This window comes from Bacillus rossius, chromosome 1 (assembly GCF_032445375.1).
Source record: "Bacillus rossius redtenbacheri isolate Brsri chromosome 1, Brsri_v3, whole genome shotgun sequence".
In the NCBI taxonomy this organism is placed as follows: domain Eukaryota; kingdom Metazoa; phylum Arthropoda; class Insecta; order Phasmatodea; family Bacillidae; genus Bacillus; species Bacillus rossius.
The window spans coordinates 27,445,779-27,462,727 of record NC_086330.1 but is presented as its reverse complement, the minus strand read 5'-3'; the positions used below and the strand labels follow the sequence as shown (position 1 = coordinate 27,462,727).

Genomic DNA, 16,949 nt, shown 5'->3' with positions numbered 1-16,949 from the left:
CCATAGGCTCTAAATGTTTTTTCAACGTTTAATATCAAAAATTTACTGACGTTAGAGATACCCAGAGAAAATAACATAGTATATGTATAAACAGTCTTATCTTACAGTTGTAGTCTCTTCCGAAAATAAATTCAATACTTAAAACCAATGTCTTTACAAGGAGGAAGTTGGTATTTATATCGTAACAACCAGGTAGTTTAAACTTCAGGCATTCCACTAAAATATATAAAATTACTAAAAAGAGCCAAATTTTTAAAATTAAACGACAGAAAATTGTTTTGGCTGTTGAAAAAAAATGGCGTCCTTCGGATTGTAAACACCAGCACAAATATAATTGCACAATTCCGCGTGTCTGACGTGTAGGATACTAAATAAAGGTGAAAACCGCTGACAATTAACCTGGAAAGAGAAGACATGCCGTAATTGCTCACTGCTCCAGATCACAACAGAACAACAATAGCGGATAAAGCAAGCGCCACTTTCTTCTAACCTTCCGAATAAAAAAAAAAGCACGTTGAGAGATTTCAAGTTTTTGTCGATAGGGGTTTGATTGCGGAGGGGGAGGCGTGTTTTCGAGTTTTTTTTTCAGGCGTGCTACAAACAGCCTCGGTTGAAAAGGGGGGCGGCGGCCATCACGATTGGAAATCTCCTTTGTTTCCTTCGTGATCGTTCGCTGTATCGTTCACGAACCTCGTGTCTGCGTCGAGTTTCACAGCTTTCTCCGATCTGTATCGGTCGAGTCGGGAAACGCTATTTATTTACAGGTCTTATTTTTTACACGAGGCGAAGTTAGGGCACACAGGAAAATAAAACTTATAAAATTAATTAATATCAAAACTTTCTTCAATTAAAAAATTATTATGTTTAAACAAATTTAAAAGAAAAAATATATAATAGCTCACGATGTTATATGTATAGTTATTTAAATACCAAAACACCCATTTTTTTTAAGTACGGCCTTTAATAATTATATTAAAATTCCTACTGGACAAAACCGGACAAAAAAATCGCGGGTTCAATGACATGTAGGATGAACTCCATAGTTCTACTTACACTCGGTCAAATGTGACCCACTCATTGGCTGCTGTCTTGTGAGACGTCCCAACGTAGTAGCATGTGATTCGATACAGCTTTGGTTGGGTGTTTCTCATTGGCCCAGATTCATCTAGGTGAGTTGTGAGCCAATAACAGAGGCTGCATTGAGGTATAACTATTTGCATTTTAGCCTATCGCGAAAAGAACTCGTGAATTTTTCCGGTCTCTAATAATTACACGAAAATCTCATGTCCCTAGTCACTACGAAGTTTAATTTATAATTTTGATATCTTATATTTTACGTGTTAAGTAACTTACAAAAACATAAAAACAATTCCCAAATATGGCAGCGAGGGGAAGAAGGTGGGTGTATGTGTGTATGTACGGAAATTTCGCGAGTTAATTTAACGATAAGTTAGACTACAAACATTTGTACGTTTTAAATAATTCTTCAATCGGTCAACGGTAGTTCTGATACGTGACGAGCTATTCTAAACGAATAACAAGCCAGCAGCAGCTAAACGGACCAGTCACACTCAATTCGTTTGAAACGAGAATGTCTTCTCAAAAAAAGAAGATAGAGCGGCCAGTCATTTAAGTCAATAAGGCTTGAGAAATAAACAGCGACGTCAAGACCGGTCTGCAAGGTCATTTACCTAGTGAAAATCAAGGGCCTCCATCGATAAATAAATAGAGCCCGGAAAAATTTTGCAAATTATTTTTTTGGTAAGCTAAAATTCAACTTCTAATATATTTAGGCCAATTTTTTTCTATTGTCTCTAATTTAATATGTGGGCCAGTGAGAACTCTTCATCGAAAGAAGTATCGAAACACAAGGAGTTGCGATCGATTGGGTGGGGCATGGGGACGATATAACCCATAAATAAAAATAACTGGAGACATTAAAAATTGGATTTCCAAGATGCCAGAATTTATTAAAAAAACGTCAACGGGGCTATTACTTTTCGAAATTTCTGACCCCCTCATTTAACTGGGAGGTAATCAGTACTTACCACCCAAAACATTCCGGTCATCCGCCCCCATTCATAACCGCCCATCCAAAAATTTGAAGCTTTGTCTATTGCTTACACTGTAAAAATTATTTTGTAAATGTAACTAAAATATTCATGTAAAATAAAAAGATAATAAATTGTAGATTTGTACATTTGCCTGGAGAACAACTGTATCACCAACAAATAAGTAGTGGGTTAGGATACTTACCCGGGCATTTATGCTTTTTTCTTGTCCCTGTACCTCCAATAGTTATTTGTAAACCGTTCCCTGAAATAGCTCTCCAGCATTAACTGCGCACATTAACTATCATGATAAAACACAAAATATAAGTCCAATGATTCAATATTTTATTAAATTTTCCACGGTTTTTACAACAATTATGCTCGAGTGAACCGTATATTAAAATATAAAATTATGCGCTAATTTTCGTAAGAAATACTACTTAGTATTATCTCGAGAGAGAAAAAAACGTATTTCGTAAGCACAAAAATTACATCGTTGCAACGGCCTGAATATGCAGAGTATCGTTTAGTGTATGATTGTACACTGGAGAGCCCTAGACGCCGCTGAACCCACGCGCTATTGTTCTTCGGGGAGGAGGAAATGTAATGTTTGTGCGGGGCAGTTGGCGCGCCGAGTGGCTACTCCAGGTGTGCCAACCGCCGCCCCTGAGGAAGGAGGGGGGGGGGGGGAATCTGGACCAAGGACAGTCCCGCGGTCGAGCTCGCCAGGCCGTCACGCCACGTGGGCCCGCGAAGGAACCGCCCGCGAGCTACACAGTGGCCGACACAGACATGGGTTGTTTTTTTTTGTGTGTGTTTGGGGGGGAAGAAGATTTTCCTCTCTCTCCCTCCCTCTCTCTCTCTCTCTCTCTCTCTCTATATATATATATATATATATATATATATATATATATATATCGGAGGTATAAGACACTATGTGACATAACCATATTTTTCATGAGAGCAATTTCAAGAATTTTAAATAACACTTCACTTATTTACTTAACTATTTCCTACCCAAAATTATATCGAAAATTTGAAATAATTGTAGTTCGTAGATTTTAGTGTTATTTTTGCCACTGTAAATATATCGTCAAATACGGTGGTCAAGTTTATGGTTAAAAATTAGTGTATTTTGCCCAAAAGTGGACATATGTAGTGTCTTATGCCTCCGACACACACACCTATAAATTTATATAGGTATACGACGTGGCTTCTCACACAGTAACATACTGTCTCAACTGATATTTAGCAAATATATATTTTTTTCATAATTTCAGGGGTGATGAAGGGGATGTAGCCCACACATACACACCGCCTTCCTCTTCCCCATGCTCCCACCATTGCTACTGATGTACTCCGAATTGAACCCCCGAACGAATAATGTTAGCTTTAGTGCATCTCTAACGGTTATTTTTTTATTATTTTTTTTGCTGTTGGAAATATTAAACTGTTTGTTATGTTGGGTCAGTTACACAAAAATAAAGCTTGCAATAGCTATCAAAGTATTAAAATGTTTCTGGTGGTACGGTAGGTTTCTCGCACGTTTAGGTGATCCTAACTGAAATGAAAGTTTGGCTGTGGTATGTCAATTATATGACTAAAACTTTAAATCGTTGTTAAAATAATATATAATTTACTAGCTGCAGTACCTGGCGTTGCCCAGACTGAACACAGGGTGATATTTCCAGCGAGTTATAGCAAAATGGAAAGTGCTATATGACAGTGTGGTGGACATAAAGAAATGACACACAATTACTATTTGTATGTCTATGACCTATGATTTTCTATTTAACCATGGTGATCGGTTGATTTGTTTAGAAGTTGATGACCTGCAGCACCACCATCTAGTGACGAGTTACAAAAAAATGGATAGCATTAAACATTCTTCATGAAAAAAACACTTCGATGTGTCAACTTTCATGGCGATCGGTCAAACTATGTCGGAGTTTATCAACGTCATACATGCCAACATCCTATTTTATATAGATATAAATAATATTTTGATTTATATAATATAAAGCGATTAACAATTGAATTCCTTGTGTTATGGCAAAGATCATTTCTGCTCCAATCATGGCCACCCTCAGGGACCAATCACACAGTTCGGTTGTGAATGGTCCTGTGTAAATAATACTATGATAACTCAAGGCATTCAGTTGTTGATCGCCTTTGCAGATGGCTGCAACAATTAATGCCGAAAAGATTGGCAATCCATATTTTCCAAACAGACGTGGACTCAACCCAGAAGCCAAAAAGTAGTTTGGCTGGTGGACCAATTTAGAGACATCTTCGTGACTTTAAAAAAAAACTTTTACGACACTTGACATCGTAGGGTTATTATTTATACATAATATGAGAACTCAAACATGATACAAATAAAACCTACCTTTCACAGAATTTTTTTTTTGTATTTTGTAGTTTGTAATGCTACAAGGAAGATATTTAACTTTGTAGAACACATGAGTATTTCTTACGAAAATTGGCACATCATTTTAAATTTTATCGATGTTTAATTCAAACATGTTTTCTTTAAACCAAGGAAAATATAATCAAATATTCAATAATTTGACTTTACTTGGTTTTATTATGGTTATTAATATACGCAGTTAATACTGGAGAGCTATTCAGGGAACGGCTTACAAATAACTTAACTATTGGAGGTGTTGGGACAACACAAAGCATAAAGGCCCGGGTAAGAATTCGATCCAGTACTACTGCGAACACTATTTTGTAGTGATACAATTGTTTTCATGCAAAAGAACAAATTTACAAATATCTGTAATTTTCCACAAATATTTATTTTCAATTTACAAAAAAAAAAAAAATACACGGTTTGCGGTTTATGTCAGGAAGATAGACAATTTTCCAAAGATAATTTTCACCTGATCTTTGAGGACAGTATCAAACTATTTATAATAAATGTTTTGACTACTAATCGAAATTACATGTAAAAAATTTAAACATCGTTAATATCTGCTGAAAAATAAAGTATTGCGACTTCCAGCGCAAAAACTGTTTATACAAAGACTTTTTCATGACTTTAGTAACATTTTTGACAGCCTGAAATGTCTAGATGCATTCTTCTAGCTAGACATAATGGATCAAACTTACCGAATAGTAGTTTCCTGGTATTTATTTTCATGCTGCTAGAGGTCGCTCCATGCTTTGGGCCTTTCGTTCATCTTCGGCGGTCGAATCTGCACATTAGAAACGAAACAACTTGTGTCAAAGCAATGGCGTACTTCTAGCAACAGGTAACATGGTTGGCTCAGCTTTGTTAACATCTATTTTTTTAACAGTTGAAACGAACGTTTCATATGCAAGCCTATTATTTTTATCAGTGTAGATACAGTAAGATTTTTCTCTGCTTTACTTCAAGTAGTTATAAAATAAGTAAATCCAAATTTATTCCTTACGTCAGCTGTCAAAAGAAAATCATTCATAAATCATTCGTACGTGTGCGATACTTACCATAACTGCTGTTACGTTGTACGGAAAATAACGAAAGTTTAACAAATAATAATGACTCAGAATATTCGTGTAGGAAGTACAATATATACCAACACGATGCTTACACAATAGTTTAGTCTTCGTACATATTTCAATAAAGGTCATCGTTTGTGATAATTAATTACAGCTTTTAGATAGTTCCCAATAATTATAGGCATATCTCGATGAAGCATAGTAGCCCTACTTTGACAAGAGTCATATGATTCATCACTGTCTATGGAACTTCAGGAGATACGTTTTGGTTGTTTCTGTAAATTTGGTTTTATGCGTTTTTGCGTTTATTTATCACATCGCTGCTGACGTTAGTAGGATGTGGATTGTTACGCGTAACAATCCACATCCTACTAACCTTGTCTAGTCGTGTTCAACAATCATTTAGAGAGAAATGTTGACTTTTTCCCATTGAAAATAAAGACTAGAAATATTAGATGCACACAGAAAGGATAAATAGTTTGCCATGGATTTAGTGCAAATTACGAACGATTGTGTGAATCAGCCACAACCAATAAATTGCATGTATTCAATGACTTGTAAAATTCATTCACTTGTTTCTCAACACTTTCAACGAAACTCTTTACGACAAATTCTCATACATACTGCATATAGATAAACTTACAGTTAAGTAATTAAAAATGGTTTTCTGGTAGAACCAAATTGAAACCGCACAAGTGAAGCACTGAAAATATAATTGGGGCACAATAAAATCAAATGTTTTGGTCATAAATATTTAACTATAAAGCTATCTGTCTCAGAGATAACAATTTGCATTGAAATAGGTGCATATTCGCGCAGCATAAGACCTTCATTTACAGTTTTATTTTCACAAAAGTATTTTGCTACTAATATCAGAAAACTCTCTCTCTCTCTCTCTCTCTTCCCCCCCCCCCCCCCCCCCCCCCCCCCCGCCAACACCACACCCAATTGGATGTTGGCGAATATTAAGCTCTGTCGGTCTGGATCCAAAAAAAGTCAACACAGCCAAGGTCAGCCATGAATGAAAGTAATCAAGTAAAGGAAGCACAAATGACACGTAGCTAAACACCTGCCCCGCCTGCCATTCTATTACAGAATACCAATCGGCTTTGTCGACGTTTGATTCCGTGCCCCTTTAACCCTGGCTTAAAATTTAAAAAAAAATAAAAACCTTCAATCATAGCGCTCATATTCAACAGAATCCATACATGAAAAATCGTTATTTTTAGCAGGCATTTTTAAATTAAGTTATATTATCGTTATTATACTTATTGTTGAAGATGTTCATTAATGAATTATTGTATGTATGATTAATGATGATGATGGCGATTATTTTTTACTGCATAATATATCAGGTTGATAAACCCATTTTTACGCCATGGTGATGAGAGCTGCAATTAGGTATGTAGCCTACATCTGAAATGAAATTTCGTAAACATTAAATACAGCTCCTGACTTTTCAATTTCGTTAAATTTATTTCCTGTTGGCGGAGCAGTGCGTATTTCAAATCCGACACGTAGGATGCGAGGCGTGCAAGGTCTTGATGTACCGTCGAAGATTTGCCGCGACGACAGAACGCAAGCAGCAGTCATCTTGCTGGATGGGAAAACCCCTCCCACCAAGCCTTCGTCACCTTGGAACACGTTTCCAGCGGGTAACCTAAGATTCACTGACATGGGACGACATTCTGTTCGGGTGGAGTCGTGCATCTTCGATTTTTTTTTAAGTTCACCACGAATCGATAATAAACAACAGACAACAGTTGGGTAAGCAAAATATTTGTATTCTATACATTGTTTGTAGCATATTCATAAATTGTGGGAAGATTTAGTTGTTATTATTTATTATAATTTGTTTCGGTATCCACGCATCCGGATATGGTCTGTTCGCTTTCATTTAAAACGCAATATAGTAATTTATCTCTTATCACCGACATTGTTAAACTAAAAACCCGCGCTTTTCGCGCACGTCTGTTCGCATGTGTCCGTGCACCCTCGGAACTTTTTTTTAGATTTTTTTATGTGTCTTCCCATGTCAGTGAATCTTAGGTTACCCGTTTCCGAGTTGCGGTAATGACGCGGACACGAATAAACCTGTTTTACGCTCTTTTTTTTTTTATTGCGTCAGGGCCTCCAGAGTCGGTGTTGATCTCTGCGTTCAGGGAAGTTGAGGCACTAATGGAGTGTGTGGCAACAACTCCTCTGAACCTTACCATTGTGGCAGGCAGAGCGTCGCATGTCGCAGTTACGTTCCATTGCACATGCACTTTAAGGTTGGTTTCGAAGAAATGATACTAACTGACGTCGTTGCCATGGTGCGACTAAACAGGAAAATTTCCCTCCTAGTTTTTCTTTTTATGGTCCCTAAACCCCAAAACCGTCGTTTTCTCAACACCTTAAGTACCGTAATTTTGCAAAAATTAATTACAAAATACAGAGATAAAAATAAATCTTTGTCGAAATCGTTAATGAACCAAAAAAAAAAACTGATAAACCAACAAAACTTCCCTAATATGAAATAATACTGCCCAAGTTATTTTACCTGTTTATAGTACTAAAAACTTACCTGGAAAGGTTTTTCTTACTACATTAACCAATACCTCAAAAAATATTAGGGCTTTGAAATACCTTAAATGTTCATAGCTATATTTTTATAGGTAACACATAATATTCTTTCAAAGTTATTGTAAACTTTAAAAACATTTTTTGTGCCTATAATAAGCAAAAATGGTTGATCGATTATTGTGGAATATTCGAGAACATTTAGTATGATTAGTACATAAATTCATCAGAATGTTCCATAAGATTCTAAAATGTACAAAAGTTTTTCATTATGTGACCAAATAAATATGAACTTCGAAATTGAGCTGCACCTCACGTTGCACAAAAGCACAATGAATTACTGTCGGAGTCTTTACAAACATCCGCGAGTTTAGGGAATTTTTAAAATAAAAAGTTACAGAAAATATACCAAAAAGTCATCTGTATTAGAGTTTTTAAAAAATGGTTCTCTATATTTTTTAAATGAGAAAATTTTCAAGGAGCAAGTGGCAGCTGATATACATTCAATGGAAGGTGATATATTTGATGGCAGCTAATATATTGCAATGGCAGCTGATATATTGAAGCCTATAATGCTTTTGTCTTGAAATTAAAAAAAATGTGGTGCAAACTATTTGTATTAAATGGGTAAAGATTAAAACATTTAAAGTGCCAAAAATATTAAAAGCTTATTTATCATTCACAACCGTAGAACTTCTGAGAATTAATGACTAAGTTTTCGTTTAGTTTTAAAATAGGAGTTTAAAAAGATTTATCATACGTAAGTATCAAAACTATCAAAAACGTGACTTCGACATCTAATTGCCCAAAAAAATTTGCAAATAATATTGTTCTTTAATTTCACGAACATTAAGTACACAGCAATGATTTCTTATAGTAATCGTTATAAAAATTTGTATCTAAATTAATTTCAAGTTCTAACAAAAAAAAATTCGTAGACGGCCTTCAAATCCAAATTTATTTAATCTACATTGTGTCGATATGAAAGCAAAAATTAATTACAGAAAAACTGGACCCAAGTCCAAATATTATGTTTAGTTGTGTGTGTGTTTGTGTGTTATATCGAAGGCCTTATTTCGAAAAAACCACGTACCGGTGCGACATGCCTTTTTTTTTATATCCGTCAAGGTATTTTTTTTCCGGTTGAAGTTTCAAATATTAATTTTAAATCTTACGGAAACATTTGGTTTTTCATAAACCTTATCCTATGTCTCCATCTGGAACAATGTAGATTTATAATGACGAGGGAAGTTTTCCGAGTTTTTTTCTTGCATGACAGAATAACAAACAAACCCACTCTCTGTATAATACTGGTTAGAGACCGGAAAAATTCGCGGGTTCAAATACTTCCAGGATAGACTCCAATATCCTCTACACACTCGGGAAAATGCCAACTGTTCATTGGCTGCTGACTTGTGAGTCGTCTCGACTGGGTGGCCTGTGATTCGACACATCTACGAGTGAGGGTCTCTAATTGGCCCTCAGTCATCCAGATTAACAGTGAACCAATGACAGAAGCGGCAATAAGGTATAATTATTTGAATTTTAGCACAACACTAAATGAACCAGCGAATTTTTCAGGTCTCTAAAGGTGGGTTTACGATTGAAAATTAAGAATTAAGAATTAAGACTTAGTCGTGTACTTACCATACGACTCTATGTAAACTAGTGGAATGGTTTATGATTGTCGTTTGTGAATTTTGACGGGTCGTGTGCGAACCATATGATGACTTAAGACTTAACAGAAATGGTTATATTTTATATTTTTCGTTAAGACTTAAGGGAAGCGACCAATCACAACAAACCGGAACCTTTCAACCGGAAGTTTATGTCTTACTATTGGACCGAGCGAGGCAGTATTTTGGGTTAGAATTCGTATATTTGTCATTTGTAATCATCATCCATTTCGAAAAATAGATATCCCATTTGTCAATAACCTATTTCAAACCTGCTTCTCCGTTTCGAACAATGGCCGACCATGTGTTTTGTGCTGTGATTGGTTAGAATTAACGACTTCTATGTCAATCATAAACTGGAAAATGTAGTTTTGACTTAATCGTGTGCTCGATGTTAAGTTATAATTCTTAAGGAAATCAATCGTAAACCCAGCTTAATATTGGCACATACGAGACTGTAGGGCCCGCAGCTATGTTTGCTTGAACGCGAGACAGCACCACGTAACTCACGCTCCGCCTCTTCATGCCCGACGCGCGCCGAGCGGCCAATGCGCGCCGACTCATGAATATTGCAGCATTCCGTTCCGTTTCGCAAAGTCTGCGGGCTGGTGCATGCAGAGACGGAAAACTCTCACCGCTTCCTCCTCGACTGGCGAGAAAGGGGGGAAAAGTTACCACTTGTGGGGGTGCAGGCGTGTGCGATCAGCCTGGCTGGAATGGCGCTGTAGCGGCTACATGAAACCCCTGTCACCTTGTCACTGTACTCCGGCACTCTCTGCAAAAGAAATGTGGCGTCAATTAGAGACATCTAACCACCGCTGCCTCATATTCAGTTTTGCAAAGCCATAAATGTCTTTTTTTTTTTAAATTAACAGTCAGCGCTCTTTAATGCTGTATTTTTCCACAAAGGCAAATTCTGTCATTCGGCATTCTTCGGTCCGGACCATACTGTAATTCGACATTCTTCGGTTCAGCGCATACTGTAATACGGCATTATATGTTTTTGCATATTCAGTAATTCGGCGTTCTGTGGTTCGGCACATACTATCATCTGGTATTCTTTGGTCAAACACATTCTTTAATCCCGAATTTTTTAGTATTCTTTATCCTGCATTATTCAGTTTTGCATATTCTATTATTCGACATTCTTCGGTTAGGCCCATTCTGTAATTAGGCATTCTTCGGTTCTGAACATCCTGGAATTCGGCATTTTTTCGTTTATATATATATATATATATATTCTGTACTTTGACATTATTCAGTCCAGTACATTCTGTCATCAGGCATTTTGGAATAGTCTGTAATCGGGCTTGTCTTACATGTTTGTTCTGGATCATCTATTATTCTGTATTCTTTCATTGGCCGCATTACGTAATCCGGCACCAATCAAGCCGCATGCATTCGGATTTTTTTTTCGGGTGGATTTTATTTTAGCTTTTGTTGACCATGCAAGCGACGCGAGAATTTTTTTTTTTTTTTCAAACTGTAATACTATTATGTTCTTAGCCTACAGCAGAAACTTAAAACATTTTTAAAATTTAATTACACTGCATTAAATTTCCTTTGGTATTCTTTTTAAAACTATTCGCTAATCTTATACGGTCGTTGTTCAGTGACTTTAAAAAAAGGACCATTTTTATATATGTATTTCTCATTTGTTTGTGCTTGGAGCGTGGACATGTCACAGTGTTATTCTTTTTGTTTGTTGGTTGGATGCGGACGAAACTTTCTCCTTGCTTGTGTGTCCAACAAAGGACAGTACAAATTAAGATGCCGCCTAGACACAAGTTGGTGCTGGATGCTGCTAGAATTCACCAATTTTCGGGTGAATTCTTAAACTTCCGTAGTTACGGAACAGTCGAGGTCCCACAAAGACCTTATGAATTTGCCATCACGAGAAGGGACTCATTAAAATAACACTCTCGTAGGTTTATTTTACAAAATTTATTTTTCAAATACTTCAAACATATCTTAAACGCCAAAATTAGGGCGTTATAAATCGTTAGATCCGCAGTGAAAGATGTCACGATATCAGATGAAATATTTCTTCTTGGGAAAGTTTAATGCATAAACGCCATTGCGTAGGTACGCAGAAGCTAAACAGCTTTGTTTCCTTAAAAAAAAAATAAAATAAAATAAAAAAACACGTGTCTGCTCATGAAGAGTCTCTGATGAAATAAGACGACTTCAGGGTGTGCGACGAAAGTTCTGATGAACAAGGCAAGAGGGAGATGGAGAGTTCAGGCCGTCTGAGGCACGGCGAAGTCTGCCCCACTTCCGCCGGAAACAGGTGGACGCAGAAGGCCATCTACCTGGCACGGAGTTCCGTTTCCTTTCAAATTCTGGAATCGCAAAAACGCGGCGGGCGCGGGAAGAACGACCACGCGACAGCCGAATATCGCGCGATTGTGAATACGCGGCGCGACAAAACACACAAACACAAAAAATCACACAAGAGTCTGCGCTGCGACGGCGCGTCCTCTCAGCCTTTGGAGAGCAGCCATATGCCCGGGGAATTCAAATTTGCGCGCTCCTGTTCGCGAATTTTAACTTTGCCTGGTGGCAGTTTTTTTATTTTAAAAATTGCTAATTTTTTTTTGGCATTTACTACCAGCCATCAACGTATGGACCGAAATTCGCGAACATTCTGTATACAACGTGTTCCTTGCAATACAATAAGCACCGAACATACGACAGCCAAAAATGTTCACAGGATTTTTTTTGTAGACATGCTTGAGAGAAATATGTTTAGTTCAAATGTACCTTTCACTTTTGCGTAGACATGTTTCAAATATCATAAAGATACATTTAAAAAAAACTTGGTAACGAGCAAATTTATGTGTTCTCATGTTTCAAATACATAAAATACACTTGTAATACCAAACTCGGGCATGACATTTATCGTAGAACTCTCGTTTTTAAAATAATTCCGTACGTGATAAATATACACAAATTGTGTTTTCAACTACATTTTTGGACGCGAATCACGCGTAGTTTCCGCATCCGCCACTAAAATTCACTGCCGGAGCAGCTACGTCGACTACTGAATCGTTTTATTATTATTCTGAAATTTTAAACTACACAATGAACGGCTCCTATAAAGTCAAAAAGACTTTAAAAATACTTAACCCTATTTTTTTCGGAACTGGTTATCAACAATAAATTTTATTAAAATACTGCCCTCATGTTAAAATTTTTTTTTCTCCAATAATGTTGGTGGGCATTCTAGAAAAAAGAAGTAAGAAACTTTTATTGTCGTAACCAAAAATATTGGTACAACTTAGATGGAGTTTGTGCTAGGGAAAATGAAGGCAAACAAATACAGAAGATTTTCTCTTCACAATACTTGAGGTCCCAAGATCACTCAATGCTTTCTTGATGACTAAAAATAAAAACAATTTTTTTTTTTCTTTCTTTCAATATGGTACCATCGCTGTAACTCTTTCCGTCTTGGTTTTACCCCCCTGTCATTTGTAGCAGAGCTTCATGCTTCATGGTTGCCACACGCTTTGCAGTAATGGACAGCGCGACATCATTTGTTCCCTTCTCCGCCTCCACGGGTCAAACGACGACGTGCATCCGTGAGTCAATTGATGCATGCGACGTACAGGTTTTGACGGTTACAGAGACGACGACGTTACGGGGAAGAAAAGAAAATAGCTCTCGTCGGCGGTTGGCACCGCTGCGAACGACTTAAGGGGACGATCCACTACGCAAGAAACTCTGCAGATGTTGGCACGCCCTCCCGGAAGCAACGCTCCGACGCACCCTCGAGTGCGGAACCGGAGCTCGTGTTGTTATGTGACAGCTGGCAAGTGCTGAGAGGCTCGCTCACATATTTCTTTTCGCCCGAACCTAGACACTTGATATATATTTTTGACGTGACAACGTCTAATAAATCGATGAACGCCGGCTGTACGCACATAAAAGGATGACTCATTGTCCCGTCACGCACATTGTCCCGTTACGCTTTGTCCCGTTACGCTCATTGTACGCTTGCGCCGCATCTGTCTCTCGTCCACTCGATTGGAACAACCATCGATTTGACTTTTTCGAGGCACATTAAACTTGAAACACTTCCATTCGTTTCCAACTTTTCCTATCATCGTCCTATCCTTAACAGAATAACACCGATTGGAAGAAGTTAAATAGCAAACATGTATAAAAGTTATAGTTAAAATAATCTCTTCGTTAAAGTAATAAACATATTTGAATTAATGAATGCAAATAAAGAGTAAATTTATCAATTAAATTGTAGATTTAATTTCACTCCTTCTTTGTATCCATACAAAATAGTAATAATTCAATAAAAATGATTCAATTTTATTCATAAAAGTATGCAATCATTTCATCAATGTTTTGTTATGACGTTGTCACGTTAAACTATCGTCCGTAAACCGACTTTACAGACAACCAATTTTTTACACAAATCTAATTTATTTAATTCCATAACTATTCATCACTTTTTCACGATTGATGATAATATAGGATATGTGTAATTTCTTTTTCGCCAGCAATTTTAGCTTTGAGAACGACCATTTTTTTCTTCAGAAGATCATAAGATACTAACTCATTGAAATATTTGACTGAGCCAAATAATGATTCCTGTTCATTAATATTTGTAATAGGCACGGTTGTGTATTTTTAGTGCTGTAGTTGCAGTTGAATATTGAGGAGTTAACTTCCGCCCGATTTATTATTTTTCGTTATTATCATTGAATATATATATAGTATATTATATATATTCAATACTAATAGTTATGGACCCACCCCACAGATAGTGTCACATGTCGCGCCAAGCATGGTCTCAGTTTCACTGTAAAAGCCCGTCTATAACTGCGATCTTCTTAACTGTATCCGAAGGACACTGATCGCTGATTGGCCCACGTGACACTCTGACGTCATTCGTGGCGTCGGCTATTATCTGAATCTCCCTGGTCCGAACACATTGATCAAATTGAACTTTTGGTCCCGATCTGTGTCCTTTGGGGTAGCATAGAAGAATGAACACTCGTGACATTTGCTTGTTTTAAGGTTCCCGGTTTCAAAAGGTAAATAACGGACATTCACAAGTCAGTAAAATGTTCAAAACTTAGCTGTTTACAAAGCATGAAAATAGTACACGAAAACAATTATTTAGGCACTCTGTATTTACTGCGCTCCGGTTGAATACTTTAGAAATCAGTAGATTCGGACGTTGGACATCACCATTGTAGACTGGGCTGTTTGCACGGGAAGCCTTTGATGTACATTCTATATTGCACAGACCCGAACAAGCCCGAATATCTACCTTCGGCCAACGTCGGCATTAAAATGATTTGACAGTATTTTTAATGTAGCATAATGTAACATAAACAACCAGCCACAATTTTGTAAAGTTGGCTTGTTCGGGTCTGTGCAATACAGAATGTACATCATAGGCTCTTCTGTTTGCACAGATGCCCGCCTGACTAGGAAACTGCGGAAATAAATGGTTTCCCGCCGCAAGTTTTCGGGCCGGCCAAGCCTTGGGACACATCTCTGCCGTCACGATGGAACATCATCACGCCATAGCTGAACCAAGGTCCGGGGAAAGAAGGTCGTCGGGCCTTCGCGGCCTGAATGCGTAACGTGACCAGCGCCGAAAGTGAAGTGTGTTCATCCTAAAACGCCGTCCGACCGGCCTCGTGCCAACCGAACAGCCCGCCCATGTTCGGCCGGGACACGTCTGGCAGCTCGGCGCAGGCGCGCGGAGGTCCCCGGCGACAATGGGCGCAGGAGACAATGGGCAATGAATGGGTCGAGATATCCCTCGCGCCTCGCACGCCAGATGCGAGGCAATCAATGTCCACTGCGGCCCTGGAAACACTTCTCATCCCCTTTCTTGGGCCGGGTTCATTTAACTACGCGAGGAACTTGAAACGCATGTTCATAAATCACAATTTAGAGGAACCGTTTTATAAACTACGCATGGCGGAGTGGCGCAAAGCAAGTGTTCTTCAACTTCCATATCCATTTCGTTTTAGCTTGCGTTTTAGACGGCCATATCGGAAGAGAAGTATTCCAAAAGCTTCCAAAAACACAGACTTTACATACACAGAATCCCGCGGTGTTCTTTATTTTTTTAATTTTATAAACCATGTTTACACTTATTAAACTTTTATACAGTCATAGAAAAAAATGTTTAATCAAATTATTGACATTTTCTTGGGTTTTAGTAATAAATACGAATTATCGAAAGAAGCCTGTGGTTACAAATATGTTTTATAATGATTAAATTTTTACGTTATAAGTCTTGCGACTTGCAACGTGACTGTGACTTTTTTGCGTTGGTTGCGTGTTGCGCTTTAGCGTCGTTGCGTTCCCTGCGTAGTCTCAGCGTTCGGCGGTGAGAGGAAAACGTTGTTAACTGCTTTTTCTTGGTACAGCCTACTTACTGTGTTCGTCTAAGCTGTGGTTTCGTCGCTGGGTTCGCATGTGAGTCGCTGTTCTGTGTTGTCTGGGTTTTCCGTTCAGTGTCATCGTTGGATTCCTCTGTCTTTCGCTGTGTTGTTCAAAGTTGTTGTTTTACTGTACTTACTTTTTTTTTGTTTGTTTCAACTGTCTCGTCGTTTTCAGCCTACTGTGTTCGACAGGACTGTGACATTTTTTGGACTACTTCCTTCCACGGAATTTACTGCGCTGTGGTTGGTGTTACATTTATTTGTAATCGGGTGATTTTGGCTTATTTTCTGTGTGCTTCTGCATTCATGTTTCTTTGTCCGTTCTATCTATGGCGTACAGTGCAAACCAATGATGGCGTACGTCCAAAATAATGATTTACTTCATGAAATTTTACTGTGCGCAGTCTTTTCGAAGGGAAGCAAAAAACCCCGAGTGCTGGAAAACAGTTGGCTGGCAATGGAACGCGGTGATGAACGACCCAGAACACGGTGCAATACGCCCTGATCTCTATTCCCACTGCAGCTGGAGTCATGAGGACTGTTTCGCGCCTTGAGGCTAATTTCAGTGCTGCCTACTTTTCAAGGCAACGCTACTCACTTTCACCTCACGTCCAAGCTTTTCTTTTCTTACAATATTTGTACCAAGGTTAAAAACAAAGGTTTCTAGGCATTGTAGATACTTGCGAAATGTGCATTTAAACATTTTCCTGACAAAATTGTTAGCTTTAGTGGTTCACTGACTTCGACTACTG

At 37.9% G+C, this 16,949-nt stretch overlaps 1 protein-coding gene across 3 annotated transcripts in view; it reads right to left on the bottom strand.

Annotated features, from left to right (window-relative positions):
* LOC134533443 (mucin-5AC-like) overlaps positions 1–16,949 on the bottom strand; it is a 207,968-nt gene that overhangs the window by 120,796 nt on the left and 70,223 nt on the right. For all 3 annotated transcript variants that reach the window (XM_063370981.1, XM_063370975.1, XM_063370968.1), the window contains one exon: positions 5,166–5,251. In XM_063370981.1, the coding sequence (XP_063227051.1) occupies positions 5,166–5,196 (31 nt within the window). In that variant the 5' untranslated portion in view covers positions 5,197–5,251. The remainder of the gene's footprint in view (positions 1–5,165; positions 5,252–16,949) is intronic.